We start from the raw sequence: 16189 nt of genomic DNA on the forward strand, positions 1-16189 counted from the left end.
CGGTCAGAGGGTTGTATGGATATTTCACTATGTAAACTTGGACACCGCATGAACATGCAACCCTGCCAAAACTTCCTGCCACCACTTTGCCCTGTTAACACTGTAGATGTGCCACTAACCAGTAGACATATATTCCAGTATCCTCCCTAACTCATTCAAAAAAACCTTTGAAATATTATTTAAATAAATAAAATAAATAAATAAATAAATAAAATTAAAAAACACACATTGTTTAGAAACATTTTTAACCTCAGATCCGTAGGAAGACACAGGACAGCCGAGGTGGTATAAAACTGTCAATACAGTGATTTATTATAATGAACCATGAAAATATCCAACCAGTGTTGTGTCTGTGAGCCTCTGCTCTTCATACACATACACTCACACACGAATAATAAAAAATAAAAGAGAGAGACAAATTGAATAAATCCAGAGAGAAGGAAATAAAAATAGTGCTACGGTCACAGAAACATTCAGCTTTTTTTTCGTTTGTTTTCCTTTTTTTGCCAAGAGCCGCTCATATTTACAACCATATTCCAAAATGGGATGGGAGCAAATTGTACAAGCATAGAAAAGAAAAGAAGCTGATATTTACACCTGTTTCTGGAGAAAGCTGGAGTAAACCACCTATACATTAAATTACACTTTCTACAAATAACCATTGATATTCAAAAATAAACCGCTTACGGCCAACAGGAACAAACTTTCGATCAGGCTGACAAAGCCTGGGTTACCTTACTCACCTCCTCACACACAAACACACACGCACACAGACAAAACATATTTATATAGACAAACGCGCATACAAACCCTTTTCTTTCCACCTTTCCCTCCTAATTCACAATCACTCATACTCAGACAGAGAAGTGCACACTCCTGGAGCTGTGAAGCGGCCTATCAGAAAGGTTTCTTCTGAATTTTTCTGCAGCCGTGCACAGATATTTTGTTTTTCTTTTTTTTTTGTCTTGTTACATGAAGGATTAAAAAAAATAATAATTCTGTATTTTGTTTTCTCTATACAAAAAAAGCATTTCTTTTTGCTATAAATGAACCACTAATAGAACAAATACATGGTGGGGAGAATGGAATGTCCATCATACAGATACCAAAAAAAAAAAAAAGAAAAGAAGAAAGAAAGAAGGAAAAAGGGTTAAGAAATAGGAATGAGGAAAAGAGGGATCCACAGAAAGGCAGGAAGAGAGGAAACAACAGAGGGGGAAAAATAAAAGACAACAGAAGTCTGGATGAGAAACAGTAAGTGAGAGTTGGTTTATAAGTGATGAAGCACCACTAATCATCCACCTTCTAGTTTTACATAGTCTTTCCAGATTGTTTTACAGTCCTGTTCTTATTCAATGTTTTTTTAACTTTTTTTTTTTTTTTGAAAGGGTACCCTTCTGTTCTTCTGCCACGTTCCTGTTTTTCATTCGGCCGTGTGTAAAATAGAAAATATTTACAAGGTCGAGTTTCCTATGTTTACACCATTTGTCCACTGCCCCCATCTCTCCAGGTGAGTCTTTCTGGGGCAGGTAAAGTGGGCGTGGTCAGTGCCACCCCGTTCCCATATAGCCTGTGTTATGGAAGGCGGCTGAAGAAGGAGGGGGCGGTCCTCGGTTGCCACTGGTGATCTGCGGAGCGTTGGGATTGGATGGGGACTGTGGAGGTGGGGTTTGTTGAGGAGGAGGCGGAGGAGGGGGTGGTAACACAGTCTGTTGATACGTTGAGGGTGGTACAGTGGGGTTGCTGGCTGCTGACTGGTGGATTAGAGTGGGCTGGAAGCCAGCCATATTTTGAAAAGGGTGTGGTGCACCACTAGAAGGTGCTGGGGGTGGAGGTGGGAGTGGAGGAGGGGGTGGGGCTTGCTTGACTGACAGCAGGGTGCTGCCATTTGTCTGCTGTGTTAATGAAGGCTGAGTGCTCTGACCCTGAGGGGGTGGTGGAGGGGGTGGTGGAGGGGCTGAGCTCAGGAGAAGCTGATGCTGCTGGATAGGAGGAGCCTGGAGATTGACGTGCAAGAGGGTAGGGCCAGGTTGAGGGTGGGGTGGAGGGGGAGGTGGTGGAGGTGGCGGAGCCGCATTGCTCTGGAAGTGAAGCGTATGGTGAGGCTGCAATAACGGCTGAGATCCAGGAGGAAACGGGGTTGACACGGCAGTTTTAAGCCCTGCAAAAGGTGCTGTAGTTGGTGAAGGCTGTGGTTGGAAGTAGGTAGCTGAGGTTGGAGGTGCTGGAGGTGGTGGAGGAGGAGGAGGAGGGGCATTTTGAGGGTTGTATTGTGGAAAAGTTGTAGATCCAGAAGATGCTTGGGGCTGTGGGGGCTGGCTTTGAGGCTGTTGAGAAAGAAATGCCCTCTGGCCACGGTAAGGGGAACCTTGGGGCTGAGATTTTGGAGAAGGAAGGAGTGGGGTAGGAGTGGGGTAGTGGCCCTGGGGAGCCGCAGAAGTGCTGCAGTGGAGCTTGCTGGGAGTCAAAGGGGCTGGTTTTGACAGAGGCGGCTTGGAGGCGGGCTGCTGAACGGACGGAGGCTGGGGCTGGGCTGGAGGACGAGACTGAGGATCGCATTCTTCCTCTTTAGATGAGCGAAACGATGACTGGGGCACTGCGCTAGGGCCTGGAGAACAGAACTGAGGAGAGAAGAAAGAAACCAAATTAGTTTCATGTGAATGAGAATGAACTGCACCTCCTTTTAAGGCAGGTATGATCAATTAAAATTGACTACTCCATTTAATAAAACTGTAATAGATTAAAATGCATCCTCACTAAATCAGCACGGAATACCTGACAGTCTGCATGATAATGCATATTTTGTATTCCTCTACTGCCCTGTCTTACAGTACAAAACAGCCTTAAGGACACACATTGCATTTTTTTGCCATAGTGTGTTTTTATATCAAAAGCACACTTTAAAAACGACTTTACATGACAAATTTTTTTAAGGCTCCTTATTTTTTATTTCTTTTAGTTTTTAATGCTATAGAACTTTTGAACAGCTATACATGATTTGACTGTTAAATCAGTTTGTATTTGTGCTGTTTTTTCCTTAAATTTGTGACTACTTGATTTATTGGCATATCTGCACAATACTCAAAAACTAATATAATAATCATTATACAGATTATTATTATTAGCTATTATTCTATTAGAGATAATTAGACTGACATTCATTTGGCCATGTTGACTTCAACTATTTTTATGTGTGGATGTGTAACTCTTACTGTATGTGTTGAGGGGCTCTTGCAGCTTTTGGGTGAAGGACATTCCCTTACAGGAGCATCAACAACCTCGGTCTCCCCTCCATCTAGGGGAAAACCCAAAACATGTTAGAATAACAAAACATTTGTGCTTTGGTAAACAAGGGACAGGAAAACCTATGTGAAACAAAGCAAAAACATACAGCAAATATACGCCCTGACCTGTGTCTTTGCGATGGTCACTCAGCAGCAATGCCCTGTGGTAACCACGCTCTCTGGCCTGCTCAACTGAAGTTGATGACGTCCTGAGAACAAAACCAAGACAAAAACATATTAGGGCTGTAATGAGAGACTTGCACAGTAAACACATTTCTCACAACAATTTAAGTGGAGCATCGTACCATTGTCCCTCTCCCCCTTCTCTCTCCCCCTGCGGAGGGCCATCTGGGTCTTCACTGGGCTGAGGAGTCCTGGGGGCCAGTGGAGCTGTAGTTTCAGGGGCTGTTTCTACAGCAATGGGGAAAACGTCTACCGGGGGCACCGTGGAAACAGGAGAACCACATTCCACCTTAGAGCCACTGCGTCTGGCTTCACGCTGTCGCTTTCTATACTCCAGCAGAGACACCTGTAATACAGCAGATTAGTTTACACCCACTGTCCACTTTAAGAAACCCCGACCTTACACTCCCATTCACTGGCCACGCTCCACCTACCTTATACATTCACTATACAGGTGTGCAATTACAGATTACAAAGCCCTGCTGCTTTATTGGGGCCCTATTCCATTAATCAGGACTACCGTTGTCCAGATATTACTTGGTGGATCATTCTCAGCACATCACTGACACTCCCATGGTAGGGGTCATAGTAGTGTTTGTGCTGCTGGTATGAGTGGATCAGACACAGTGGTGCTGCTGGGGTGTCCATTACCCAAAAATATCCAGCCAAGAACACACTACAGCCTACAGCAGTGGTCACCAAGCCTTTTCTGGGAGATCTACCTTTCTGCCCAGTTCACCTCCATATCAAATCTAACATATCTTATTCAGCTAATCATGGACTTCTGAAGAAAGTGAGAGGGATCAGGTGGGGTCAATTAGGATTGGAGGTAAGGTCTGCAGGAATTAGATCTCCAGGACCACTGGGCTACAGAATGGCCAATCCAAATTGTGCTTCAATAGATGAGCTACAGCCTGATCTATTGATGCATTAACTGCACAGCAGCAAGGTGGAGCTAGAAGGAGGGGGCGTCTAGTAAAGTGGCTGGTGAGTGGCATCAGCATTTGCATGTCTGTGAATAAAATGTGTTGCAGCGTTATTGTACTGCTACTACGAGTCATTAAAAGCTGCACTACATGGGTTGCACCAATTTAAAAAGTCTTTTCATTATTAAAAGTCACAGTGAGATCTGATTTGTGTTTTTACTGACAGCACGTTTCCCACAGAAAACTCAAGTAAAACTGGTCAAAAGTTTTAACATTTTGTTTTACTACTTCTATTTACCACTAATTGTGAATCCCCCTAATGAGCAGCATCTCACCTTTTTCTTTTGTGGTGGGTTCTGAGCAGTTCCCCCACCCTCTGTGCCATCTCCACTAAGTGATCGTGTAAATGTCATGGCACCTCCTTCTTCAGTGCAGGGGTAATAGGGCACCCCCTCACTGAAGCTCCCTGATGTTGCAGCTTCGGGTCTGAACGCTCCCATTTCTAATGTGTGGGACGGTGTTAAGTCCCTCAGGTTGGAGTTAACAGGAGAAAACGAGAGGCCACCGCGTTCTGGGCTTTTCATCCATGGGTGATATGATGACGCTGGGGGCTCAGATGTGGTGGGGGTTTCTGTACTGCTTTCAGCTTCCATTCCTTCGTCTGCTGCCATGTCATGGGTTTCAGGGAGGGTGGGGTCGGGGCTTTGAGAGCCAGCAGGAACCTGTCTTGTTTCTTGGGGAACGTTTTCTGAAACCTGTGGCCGCACACAGGGGGAGGCCAACAACGAGGGAGGACGCTCAGCCTGAAATAAAGGAAATAAGAGAGGAGAGGAAAAAAAAAAGAAAAGAAAAGATCAGCTGCTGAAATTAATGCAACAATAAAAAGGTTAATACTAGCGATGGGACAATTACTGGTTTCAATAATAATACTACAACATGGCATAAAATCTAAAGACAATGATACTTTCAAACTAACAGTTTTACTAAGTGTTACAGTTCAAAGGTGTAAGTGTCTAACATATTTTAAAAAAGGCTCTATTAAGAGGTTCTACTGTAATCACCAGCTGGAGTTTAAGTCATTTACTTAATTGTTTTATAATACAATAATAGTTTAAAAATGAAATATTAGGCCTTTCTTTTTCTGGTTAATGCTTACTACACTACTAGGTTACCTTCAGGGTTAGATAACAAAAAAATATCTAATCAAAACAGGCCACGTTAGGTGTTTATGACATTCGTTCAGCATACAGTAGCAGCACTCAGGAAACATGAGTTTGTTAACTTTATTAATGCCAACTTGTATTTCATAGTATATAGTGTTACTGAATATCATCAATACCATCCAGCACTACGTCCCATCCCTAGTAATGTATGTGATTGCAGAAATCAGCAAGTCTAAGTAAGCTGACCTCTTGTGTACTGGGTCTTCGGCTTGCCTCCGGAGAACTGTCTATAGATGACTCGCTCTGTGGATTCACATAAAGTAATAATATATAGCATGAACATGTACATATGAGAACATGAACAACACCTCTGACCCACTCTAACACAAAGAAGCTATATAAAGCACCGCTACACTATTGTTCAAAAGTTTGGAATCACATGCTAGTTTTTTTTTTTATTAAAATTTATTAAAAATTCCATGTTTTCTGTAAACAACAATTTATCAAATGCTTAATAATATATACTGTAATGATCTATTTATAGTAATTTCTTGTGATACCTTAAGATCTGAGCCATTGAGAAACATGAGGCATTCTGGATATTAATTTTATTAGAACTTAATTCTAAAAACATCATTCTGGACATATTGTTTTTAAACTTCATTGACACTTATTTTAGCACACTTGCAGTGAATTTTAGTGCGCTTAATTCTTGATACATGTTATTATAGATTGAAGCTAGATTTTAATGTTGCTATAACATTCTGGGCATTAATGTCATTAAAACTTTATTCTTGATTTTAATTATAATAAAACATAATTCTTGACTATGTTGAAACTTCATTCTGGAAATTAATTATATTATAACTTAATTGTGGACATTATACAGCTTAACCCTGTATAAGCCTAACTCTTCATAATAGTCAACAAATTTCATATTTTACAGACTTCTACAAATCTTTTACAAACCTATTATATTGTACTTAAGTGTTATAATACTACGTCCATGTGTGTTTATAACTGAAAACAGTGATTCCAAACTTGTGAACAGTTGTGTGTGTGTGTGTGAGATATATATATATATATATATATATATATATATATATATATATATATATATATATATATATATATATATATATATATATGCGCGCGCACTCTGTTTGGGTCCAACAGCTGATAGAGAGAGAGCTTTGTGTACTTGTTGGGTATTCTTACTTCCTGCGGCGCAGTGTGTAACGTATTTGAGTTGGGGTGTGTAGGTGTAGAAGGTTCTGTGCTGGCATCATCTGGGCGGGGGCGGGGAGGCGTATTCAGTAACTGAGGCGTTCCTGGTGTGTCTGTGGATTCCGCTCGCGTTGGGGTAGCACACGGAGACGCATATGGGGTGGAAGTCTCAGACATGCACGCGTCCAGCGGACATAAACGTCTCTTTTTCAGCGGCGTTGGAAGCTCTGCAAAAAATAGAACATGTTTTGCAATGAACTGTGATAATTGCTTAAAAAAAATAAAAATTAACTGATATATAAATAATAAAATACATAGCAATACAGTAAAATTTACTTTTATTCTCAAATGATTACATTTATTATATACTATTTATATGTTTATAGTCTTATAATATTAAGGTTTAAATTATTGTAATTTGTTTGAATTAAATTACATATAAAATATCACACTACAAATATCATACTGCAACTTCCCCACGTGTTCAGGTGTGCATTCCTGGACATTCACCTGGTAGAGGGCAGTTTCCGTTGAAAGGGAGGGGGCTGTCTGACTCTCCATTAATGGGGGGGCTGAGAGGACCATCGCTGGGCATTAAGAGAGCAGTGCGTCCACCCGGACTCACAGAGCCCTCTTCTTCTAACGCCTGCTTTAACCAGCGCTGTACAGAAAAATACAGAAGAAAGTGTATTCAGACTAACTGGTCAAGTAAAAAAGCCACAGGCACAGCCTACACAGACCAAAACAATTCTACTGTCTCTAAACAGTGCTTGAGTCTTAAGACTCATTGTTTTTCAAAATGTACATTTTTATTCTTTTTTACTTAATGTTCTGAGACCATAATACTACTCAAATACAACACTAAGAAATGCATCTTCTAATCATTTATAATTATCAATATCAAATTATGTGGAAAAATATAAAGAGTTTGGACATGTCATCTAGCCCTAGCTCAGAGACAGGAAATACTGATATCAGATGATATGAAAGAATATATACATGGATTCGACTGTGTCTTCCTTCACCTTTTTGCAAGATCCAGAGGTGGGGGGTGTTTCTGGGAGCTCTCTGGAGCGGCGGCGGCCTGTGGGCACACCAGGAGCGCTGGGGCTGCGGTTCGCCAGGAACGGCGAGGAGAACCGGACATAGTGCTTGGGGGTGCTATAAACGTGGGGACTACAAGACAAGCCAGGCAGAGAGTTCAGCTGAGTGGCTAAAACCTCTGGATCACTGCTGATTCTCAGTGGACGCTCAGGAACTGGCTCTGGGGTCCGGCTCACTCGCTCCTGCTTTTCCACACCCATCCATTCACTCACTAAGTGCTACAGAAAGAGAATGGCATGCGTTTAACTCAGAGAACTTCTTATTGCTGGTGATAAAAGCATGCTTTAAGTTTATATGAAGACTTGAATTTAAAATGAATGCAAATGTAAATTTGTTTAGCAACTATGTAATTACTTTAAATAGGAAAATGACAATAATGACAATAACAATATTGAGTTTGAAAGGGGTTAATATGATGGTGTACACAGTGGTGAAACGTTCAGTACTGATGTTTTACCTTTTTAGTTTTCGGGTATTTCTGCCCACTGCGGCAGGTTGGTGCAGGTGAACCACTGTGAGGCGGACTGGCCTCGGGGGCGCTGGTGGGTTGGGCATCGGCCTCAGGTGCTGTGGGAGTTTCTCCATCCTGCGTTTCTCCAGCTAATGGTTCCAGAGCATCACCAGGGGATCCGGGGGGCAGGTCAGAGCATGCGCTGGCTGTGCGTGTGCGGCGCCTCTGCTGGCCGATGTGTGTGCGGTTCCGGGAGAAACTCTTCCTCTGCTTGTTCCGATTAACCTTCGCTGGCTTCTGACCTGGCTCCTCCTTCACCGTCTCCAGCAGAGGCTGGAGCAACAACTAACAAAATGTTAATCTTTTTATTTGCTCATTTGTTATTAAAGAAATTATTTAAAAAAACAAAACAAACAAACAAACAACAAGGTTAATATTATATGCAATAAGTAGCAACCAACTAGTGCAATGCATCTCCTGTTTTTTTTCATTCATCTTTTGATCAAATGACTCTCTGTCTCCAGAAACAGTTGAAGGTAACAGCAACAGTGACCGACAAATGTCAGTCTTCTTATTGGTTTGACCAAAACTAATGCTAATAATCATTCCTGTCTTTCTGACAGGTGCATTTATGTGGCCAGGTTTACAGGACTGTGTACAAATCAAAGGTACCAGTTGGTATAGAATACTGGGTGACATGGCCCCCCTTCATGCAGCTTTGCAAGCACAATACACCATATCAATAAGAGTCCATGAGCATGACTGCCAACATTACACTGACCTACCTTTGTAACATGACTAAACTGCAAGTCACTCTAGATAAGACCGCCTGCAAAATGATATTCATGTAAATCTTGTCTAACATTTTCTATACATGATATGGCAAAATTATCTTTGGCACAGAATGATGCCCCAAAAACTAAAGTGTGTTCATGTAACTCAGTCATACCGTAGCAGGAGATTCAGCCTCAGGTGTAGCAGGAGGTTCTTCTTTAATATCACTGCGAGTCCCCACCTCTCCTTTAGTGCCGATTCGTTCTAGAGCCTGTTCCCTCCGCTTTTCTCTCTTCTCCATCCGTGCAAAGGCCTGCAGTATGGCCTCCATCTTCCTCTCCTCACGGGTCTACACACAGAGAAAAAGTAAAAGAGAGGAGAAGAGAGAGGATAAGTGAGTTTGGATACAATGTTATGGAGCTAGCTTGTTGTGTAGCGCATAAAGGAAATCAGAGAAGGAATGAAGAAAGATGGCACTGTAAAGCATATATATAAATAATAAAAAAAAAACACCTGCTGGTACAAGAACTGAAGAACCAAGGGCATACCTTGTGACTGACGTGAAGCACTTGTATGCAAGTGTACACAGAATCCTCAAGTGATGCATCCACGTTATCCAATTTTAATCATTTATTTTTTAATCACATCTAAGAAAAGCCATATACACTCTCAGCATGATTCAGAGCTAAGGGACTGCAGGGTGCTGAGTGATAGCCAGTGTGTAATTTTAAAATTAATTAATAGTTGTTAGATGACTGAAAACACCAACGGTTGCAATTTGAAAGTGGATTTTTTTCCCCTCCCCATTCTTCCATCTGGGGTCTTTGACATTGTATTTTGGTCTTCATAATGTACCAGACGTTTTCAAAGGGAGGCAGGACTGGACTTTAAGCAGACCAGTCCAGCATCCACAGCCACGTTGCTGTAACATGCAGACTATGCCAGAATTTATACTGGTAACGAGTTGGATGGTCCTTTTCTTCTCTGCCACAGAGAACAATATTATTTACATAAACGACTGAAGGCCTAAAAATGTAAGGTTTTAATGCTGTGCCATCTGTTGTCGTATCAAAAATAATTTCAGATTTAATGATGCACAGATTAATTCCCTAAAGAGCCATAATGAAACTAAATTGTTATGAGGTCAAAGTCTACACTTCTAGCTGCTATAAATGTGTTGGCCGCTTTCTGTGAAACTACTTTAACTGTAATTTACTTAGCCTGTTTAAGAGGCCTGAAATTTAAAGCTGAAGCTGTAATTTAAAAAAGAAAACTCATGGCAGATAACTTGACAAAACCATGTAAACGGACAGACAGGTTATTAATCATCAATTAATTACTTCCTGAAAAGGTGAATAAAACATAGAGAAAATGTTTTTATGTCTGGTTTTGTAATGTTTCATTTAATTAATTGCATTAATATTGTGAATAAAAATGTGTGATTCCAAATTTTCAAATAATGGTGCATATTAGTTTCATACAGATTTTTTACAAATGATTCACAGACTTATGCATGCACCAGTGTTAAACATCACATGTTACACCGCTAACAACAGTCTAACTACAGTAACACAGTACAGAATGAGGAAGAGGACAGTAATGACAAAATAAAACAATGTTTCTGGCAGTTTGAAGGTGCAAGAGAAATCGTAAGAAGGAAAGAGGATGAATTCGAGAGATGTGCATCCCAAGAAGGGACTGGCATGGATATTCAAAAGATACACAGATTTTAGAAGAATTAATCTCAGAATCAGGTCTTCGAATAAGACAAGTATATGATAAATTGGAATAAAAAGGTCAGCTGAATAAAAGTATTCAAAGAAACAGTTAAATATATTAATAAATGAAATCATAACGAAAAAAATCTTTATAAAATAAAATTTTGTACAATGAACCACTGTAATTAAAAAAAAAAACATTTTTGATTGCGAGTGCGATACAGAACTGTAGAGAGAATGTGGTAACCCTTTTAGCAGATACTGCAAAAGCCAACTGCACATCTAAGTGGAGATGAATCTGGAATCTAGATATTTTAAATATTGGTGTAAATTATGTGGCATCACATAAGCCTAACATACAAAGACACATCTCTAACACCAGGCAATGAATCACCTCTTAGAAAAGTGGCACCCAGTAAATGAACAAAAAACAGATTTTTACTAATAGCAATATAAAAGGTTTTCATGTTGGGATACTCAAAAGTTATTTGCTTAACAAAACCACAAACTGTCACTTATGTAAAGCACCACTCTTAATAGCACTAGAGTGTATATTACTTGAGGTTCAGCAAGACTCCAGGCTCAAGCTTGCTTAAAGTAAGAAATAGTGGTTTTAGTCACGTCAATCATTAAAAACATTTTTTTTTTGGACAACATGTAAAACATATCTTCAAATGTAATCACAAAAACTGTGTAGCAATATTTTTACTTCAGTGTTTTGTCAAATCAAAGTAAATAAACCAAAACAGAAGTTTAATAATAGTGAACAAGGTTTTCTTTAAACAACCACGAGACTCAAAAAATCTGTTCTGTAAAATCCATTCTCTGGATTGTGTCTTCCCAAACATCACCCAAATGCTAGATTTTTTTGTTTTTAAAATATGCAAATTATGCAAATGATCTGTAACATCAGCAGGCAAAGATAAATTGTGACATGTATTGTTGCAAAAAAAAAACAAAAAAAAAAACATCCTATTCACCTGTAATGTCTCACCCCAAGCAACTACAGCTACTTAAGCACTACTTTAGTGCCCACACATGGACAATGTTCATTCATGCTAGACATGAGTGAGTGAGTGTGATACAAGCCAGGTTTATGAGGTGCTTCACAGCTAAAAATATGGGATATTTAAACAGGCAAACATGGTTAAATGCCCATGCCTAATTCCCAAGCTACGATTGGACAGGTTAGGCTACGCAGCAGCAGCAGAGAAAGCGCTAGCGGTTGGCAGCAGAGAAGGTGGGGTTGGGGGGGCAATAGTAAGCAGCTCAACAAATACAGTGGAGCTAAATTTCCCAAAAACAACCCCCACACAAACACACACAGGGCAAAAAAGGGGAAGCCGCGGAAAGGGAGAGCAGCAGAGTTTCCACAGCAACCGTGAGCGCCACCACGGCAACTATCTTCCCCGGAGACACACTTACCATCTTCTTCCTCCTTTCTGCAATGTTCTCCTCTGACTCCATCTCTACTTCATTGCTAACGGAGGTTTTCTCTTCTAGATCCTCAATTAACTCAGGATCCTGCAAGAGGGGGAAAGGGGCGGCCTTATTCATCGTCTGGCTACAGACTCAGGAGAGGAGGAATGATAAAAGGGAGAGAGGAGGAAGACGATGGGGAGAACGAGGGGAAAAGGTTCGGCTCAGTTCGGACCGGGTGCTGGCTCTGTAAGACTGGGGTTCAATAACCCTGTATTTCATACACACTTTAAAGCTCACTAGAAATTAAGTGTGTAAATACCGAAATACGTAATGACAGTAAAGGCCCGGTCACAATAAAAAAAGTGTAGCTTTTTGACTAGGAGTGAATTTTTTTATTTCAAGGGATCACAGACTTCCAAAATGATTAATTCCTTGTGCAAGACTTCAATATGACACACAAACTCAGGCCAATAACCTGAAGAGCCTCACACAGCAGTCCTGAAGATCCAAAATGAAGAAAGCGAAGTCAGGCAGCCTGATATCCAGTCACTTTGGAGGCTCGCTTTTTACTGTGTATGGTTGGTCAGGTGGCTAGCATATATGTCACTGCCACTCATTTAGTTCAGCCTCAGTCATGCATATGAAGTTGCTGGAGAAACATTTTGGCTTAGATGGCCATTCGGGTATAAAAAGTGTTCTATAGCACAGCAGTGTATCCCTAAGCCTCGACGGTTTGAAAGAATTCATGATATCACTTTGTTTTGATTCATTATTGTTATTTAATTACAACTGCCAGCACGCACTGATCAAATACATCAAACAGCCGTTGGGAATCCCTGCGGCGTCAACCAATCCTAACTGTCAGCCTAGACACTGTGCTATAGGCTAATACATATATAAACTAGGACTAATTTAACTCATATTGGCCATCGAATAAAATCGTAAAGGAAACAAACTCTCTCTTTACACAGTACAAAATAATTTGAGTTACTTGTTCTCTCCATTGAAATGATGATTTGAAGATGTGAAGACGGCTGCTACAGTTACACGCCTGAAGAGGACTGGCTTTCTAGCAGTAATGTCATTGTCAATCCTTTTGCGTTCTGCATTCACCAGCTAATTAAAACAAAAACAAACAAACAAACAAAAAACCCAGATGTTCGGTTCCAGGTGATGCACGAAATGTGCGCTGAAATTAGAACTTTTTTCCCCCAAACTTTGCTGGATGTTTAATGCAACACTCATTTCTACACTGTGTTCCCTATGATTTAAAACAGCTTATCCTATTTCATTTACTGTAGTTATTATGACCAAATGAAACCACTTGTACTGAATTTGCTTGTTGAACAGAAGGCAACAATTATTGAATTAACAACTTAAGTCTGCGGTACTGGAATAGAGGTGCTTTGCACCAAAACAAGGTGGAGGAACGAGAGAGGTGAGGAAAGAGGGATGAGGAGGACAGATAAAATGACCAAAAACACATATGGAAAAACCACACATGCAATCAGTGGAAGTAAACAAACATAAAGTGACAATACAAGGATTCACTTCCAAAGAACACAAATGTGTGAGATCAGTTTCTTAAGTAAAAGATAGGGCTAATGGATAAACATGAAAGCAAATCAAGATGTATATGAATGTATGTAGCGTGTATATATCAGGAGCGTAAATAATGTAATCATGACTCAATTTGATTAATTATTTTGATATGACTCAGAATAATTTCTAAACATACACTTTGCACACAAAAGTAACCAGAGGAACCATGTACATAGTAGTAGAATTCAGACAATAAGCTAAATATACAATATTTAATATAGACAACAAGCTACATATAAACCATCACAAAAACGGTACTGTGCAGATACATTTTTTGTTCATCAACAAGTACAAGCAATATAAATGTACCCTCAAAAGTTTAACAATGCTTTTAAGGCACCTTATGCTATACCAATAACAGTCCTTGGGCAAGTCAAATTGTAAAGCTTTGGGTAAGAATGTTAGCCAAGTGTCAAACATAAATGCAATGCTTGAAAATGGCTCAGGAAATTTATTTTTGTCCAAAAATATCGGTGCACATTTTACTGATTATTATTCTGATTGGTTCTATCATTCCAAATTCAAAGCAACTGAAGTACAACTTTCAGACTACAACATGATGCATCTTGCAATTCTTAGAACCCTAATGAATATCGAAGCAAACTGGGACATACGTGAGTGCAAATGGTTTGTGTCTACATAGTGTATGACCGTATACACTGTGTGTGTGTGCGTGTGCGTGTGCGTGCCCGCCCATGTGCATACATATCCACACAGTACCTGGTTGTTCGAGATGGACACTCGTAGGGGCGACAGTTTCCTCTGTTTGCTGTCGTTGCTCGTTTTCCCTTTTGGGCCATCGCAGTCCAGTGTGAGGTTTTGGTTCTGCCCGCTGTCGTCCCGTACCATCGGCTCTTTATCCTTTCTGCCCCGCCGCCGTGTGCCTGACCCGAGGTTCTCTGTGGGCTCCAGGTTGTGCTTCAGTACAGGACAGTCCTGATTCCCCCTCACACACGCACAGTCCACTTTATATTTACTAAAAATTAAAAAGACATTAACAAATATGGTCAGAGATGGTGTGAAATGTATTTTATTTACTTGTGTCTGTAAAATTGTTATTTGCTGTTGCAGGAGTCAAGTACACTGTTCACAGATAACCATGAAACGTGCTCCGTTAATACTGATTCATTTGGCAGATTAAGTTATATTCCTGAAAATGGTAAAGCCAAAAGTTGACATACATAAGAATGATGTTATTTTTGTAGAGAATGCTAATGGTTGGTGAACAATAACAATGGAGAACAAAACATTTTATTGTAGGTGTACTCACCAGCTGCCATAGTCATAGTCAAAGCCGATGGTGATCTCACTGCCTTTAGGGATGGACCTCAGAGAGTAGATATATAAGTGCAACATGCCATCCTCTATTACATGCCGCACCTGAGACGGAGACAAAAACAGCATTTACTTATTTGCTTGCAACCAGCTGTGTCACGTAACTGCTAAGTTACACAAAAGGTACGTTTCTCACAAAACTCACCTCTGCATTTGGTGTGCAGGATCGGCGAATAAAACGTGCTTCATTTCCAAAGTTGCGTGCATCTACACACATTTCCAAGCCATCAAACTTGGAGTAAAACAACACAAATGGATACGGCCTGCATGGACAGAGAAAGGGAAAATCAGTTTTTTTACTCAGCTGCTCTCTGAATGGTGAGTAAAAAGTGCAACACCAAGAACGAGGTGTCGAATGGTGATTTGAGAGATCTAATTACATTTGGCAGCAAATGTTTGAGAACTCTTCTGACTCAACAACTTGCGCTCAATATTTAAATGCTCAGCACTAACATTATATCCGTAATCTACAACTAGCAAGCTAATTGCTGGACTGTACTTCTGAAACGGAGGGCACACAAGGTCCCGTTATGAGTCGATATGGTCATATTCCGCACCCTGGTTGGGGGTGCCTCTTTGGGCGCCACCCTGTACGCTACAGTGGAAACACCATGAGCCTTGGTAGCTAACGTAATTCTAAACTACCATATTTTATACCTGGAGTGAAATTAGACCACTAGCTAGTGCACGCTCATAAATAAAGCTAAACACTTTTAGCAGGACCCTGCAGCAGGTGGCTAATGCAATCAGGAAGTAGCATCTAGCTAAGCTACAAAACAATGTAACCTTCATAACAAGCACTGTTAACAAATTTAGAAAAGCTTGCACAGCCTACAGAGCGCAAAGACAGCAGCCACTTTCTGTGAGGGAATGTGAGGAGCTGACTTACACATATTTCTAACTCAGATTGGTACTTTGACAGATTTTACATCGCCTGTGCTAAATTTTGTCCCACCCAACTCAAATAAAAGGAAAATCTAGGAATATGACCGAAGAAAAT

General features: G+C 40.5%; 1 protein-coding gene across 4 annotated transcripts in view; it reads right to left on the minus strand.

The window, feature by feature from the left end:
* Positions 1-283: 283 nt before the first annotated feature.
* The window catches only part of kmt2e (lysine (K)-specific methyltransferase 2E), a 57605-nt gene continuing 41699 nt past the window's right edge, over positions 284-16189 (minus strand). For 2 of the 4 annotated variants that reach the window (XM_017707577.2, XM_017707578.2), the window contains 15 exons: positions 15335-15452; positions 15125-15234; positions 14575-14830; positions 12256-12354; positions 9288-9461; positions 8345-8683; positions 7809-8105; positions 7294-7444; positions 6775-7010; positions 5803-5859; positions 4729-5196; positions 3590-3813; positions 3411-3493; positions 3213-3295; positions 284-2621 (listed from right to left, as the gene is read on the minus strand). In XM_017707577.2, the coding sequence (XP_017563066.1) occupies positions 1545-2621; positions 3213-3295; positions 3411-3493; positions 3590-3813; positions 4729-5196; positions 5803-5859; positions 6775-7010; positions 7294-7444; positions 7809-8105; positions 8345-8683; positions 9288-9461; positions 12256-12354; positions 14575-14830; positions 15125-15234; positions 15335-15452 (3772 nt within the window). In that variant the 3' untranslated portion in view covers positions 284-1544. The remainder of the gene's footprint in view (positions 2622-3212; positions 3296-3410; positions 3494-3589; positions 3814-4728; positions 5197-5802; positions 5860-6774; positions 7011-7293; positions 7445-7808; positions 8106-8344; positions 8684-9287; positions 9462-12255; positions 12355-14574; positions 14831-15124; positions 15235-15334; positions 15453-16189) is intronic. The other 2 variants (XM_017707579.2, XM_017707580.2) reach the window with 2 other exon arrangements.

Source organism: Pygocentrus nattereri, chromosome 1, assembly GCF_015220715.1.
Source record: "Pygocentrus nattereri isolate fPygNat1 chromosome 1, fPygNat1.pri, whole genome shotgun sequence".
Classification (NCBI taxonomy): Eukaryota; Metazoa; Chordata; class Actinopteri; order Characiformes; family Serrasalmidae; genus Pygocentrus; species Pygocentrus nattereri.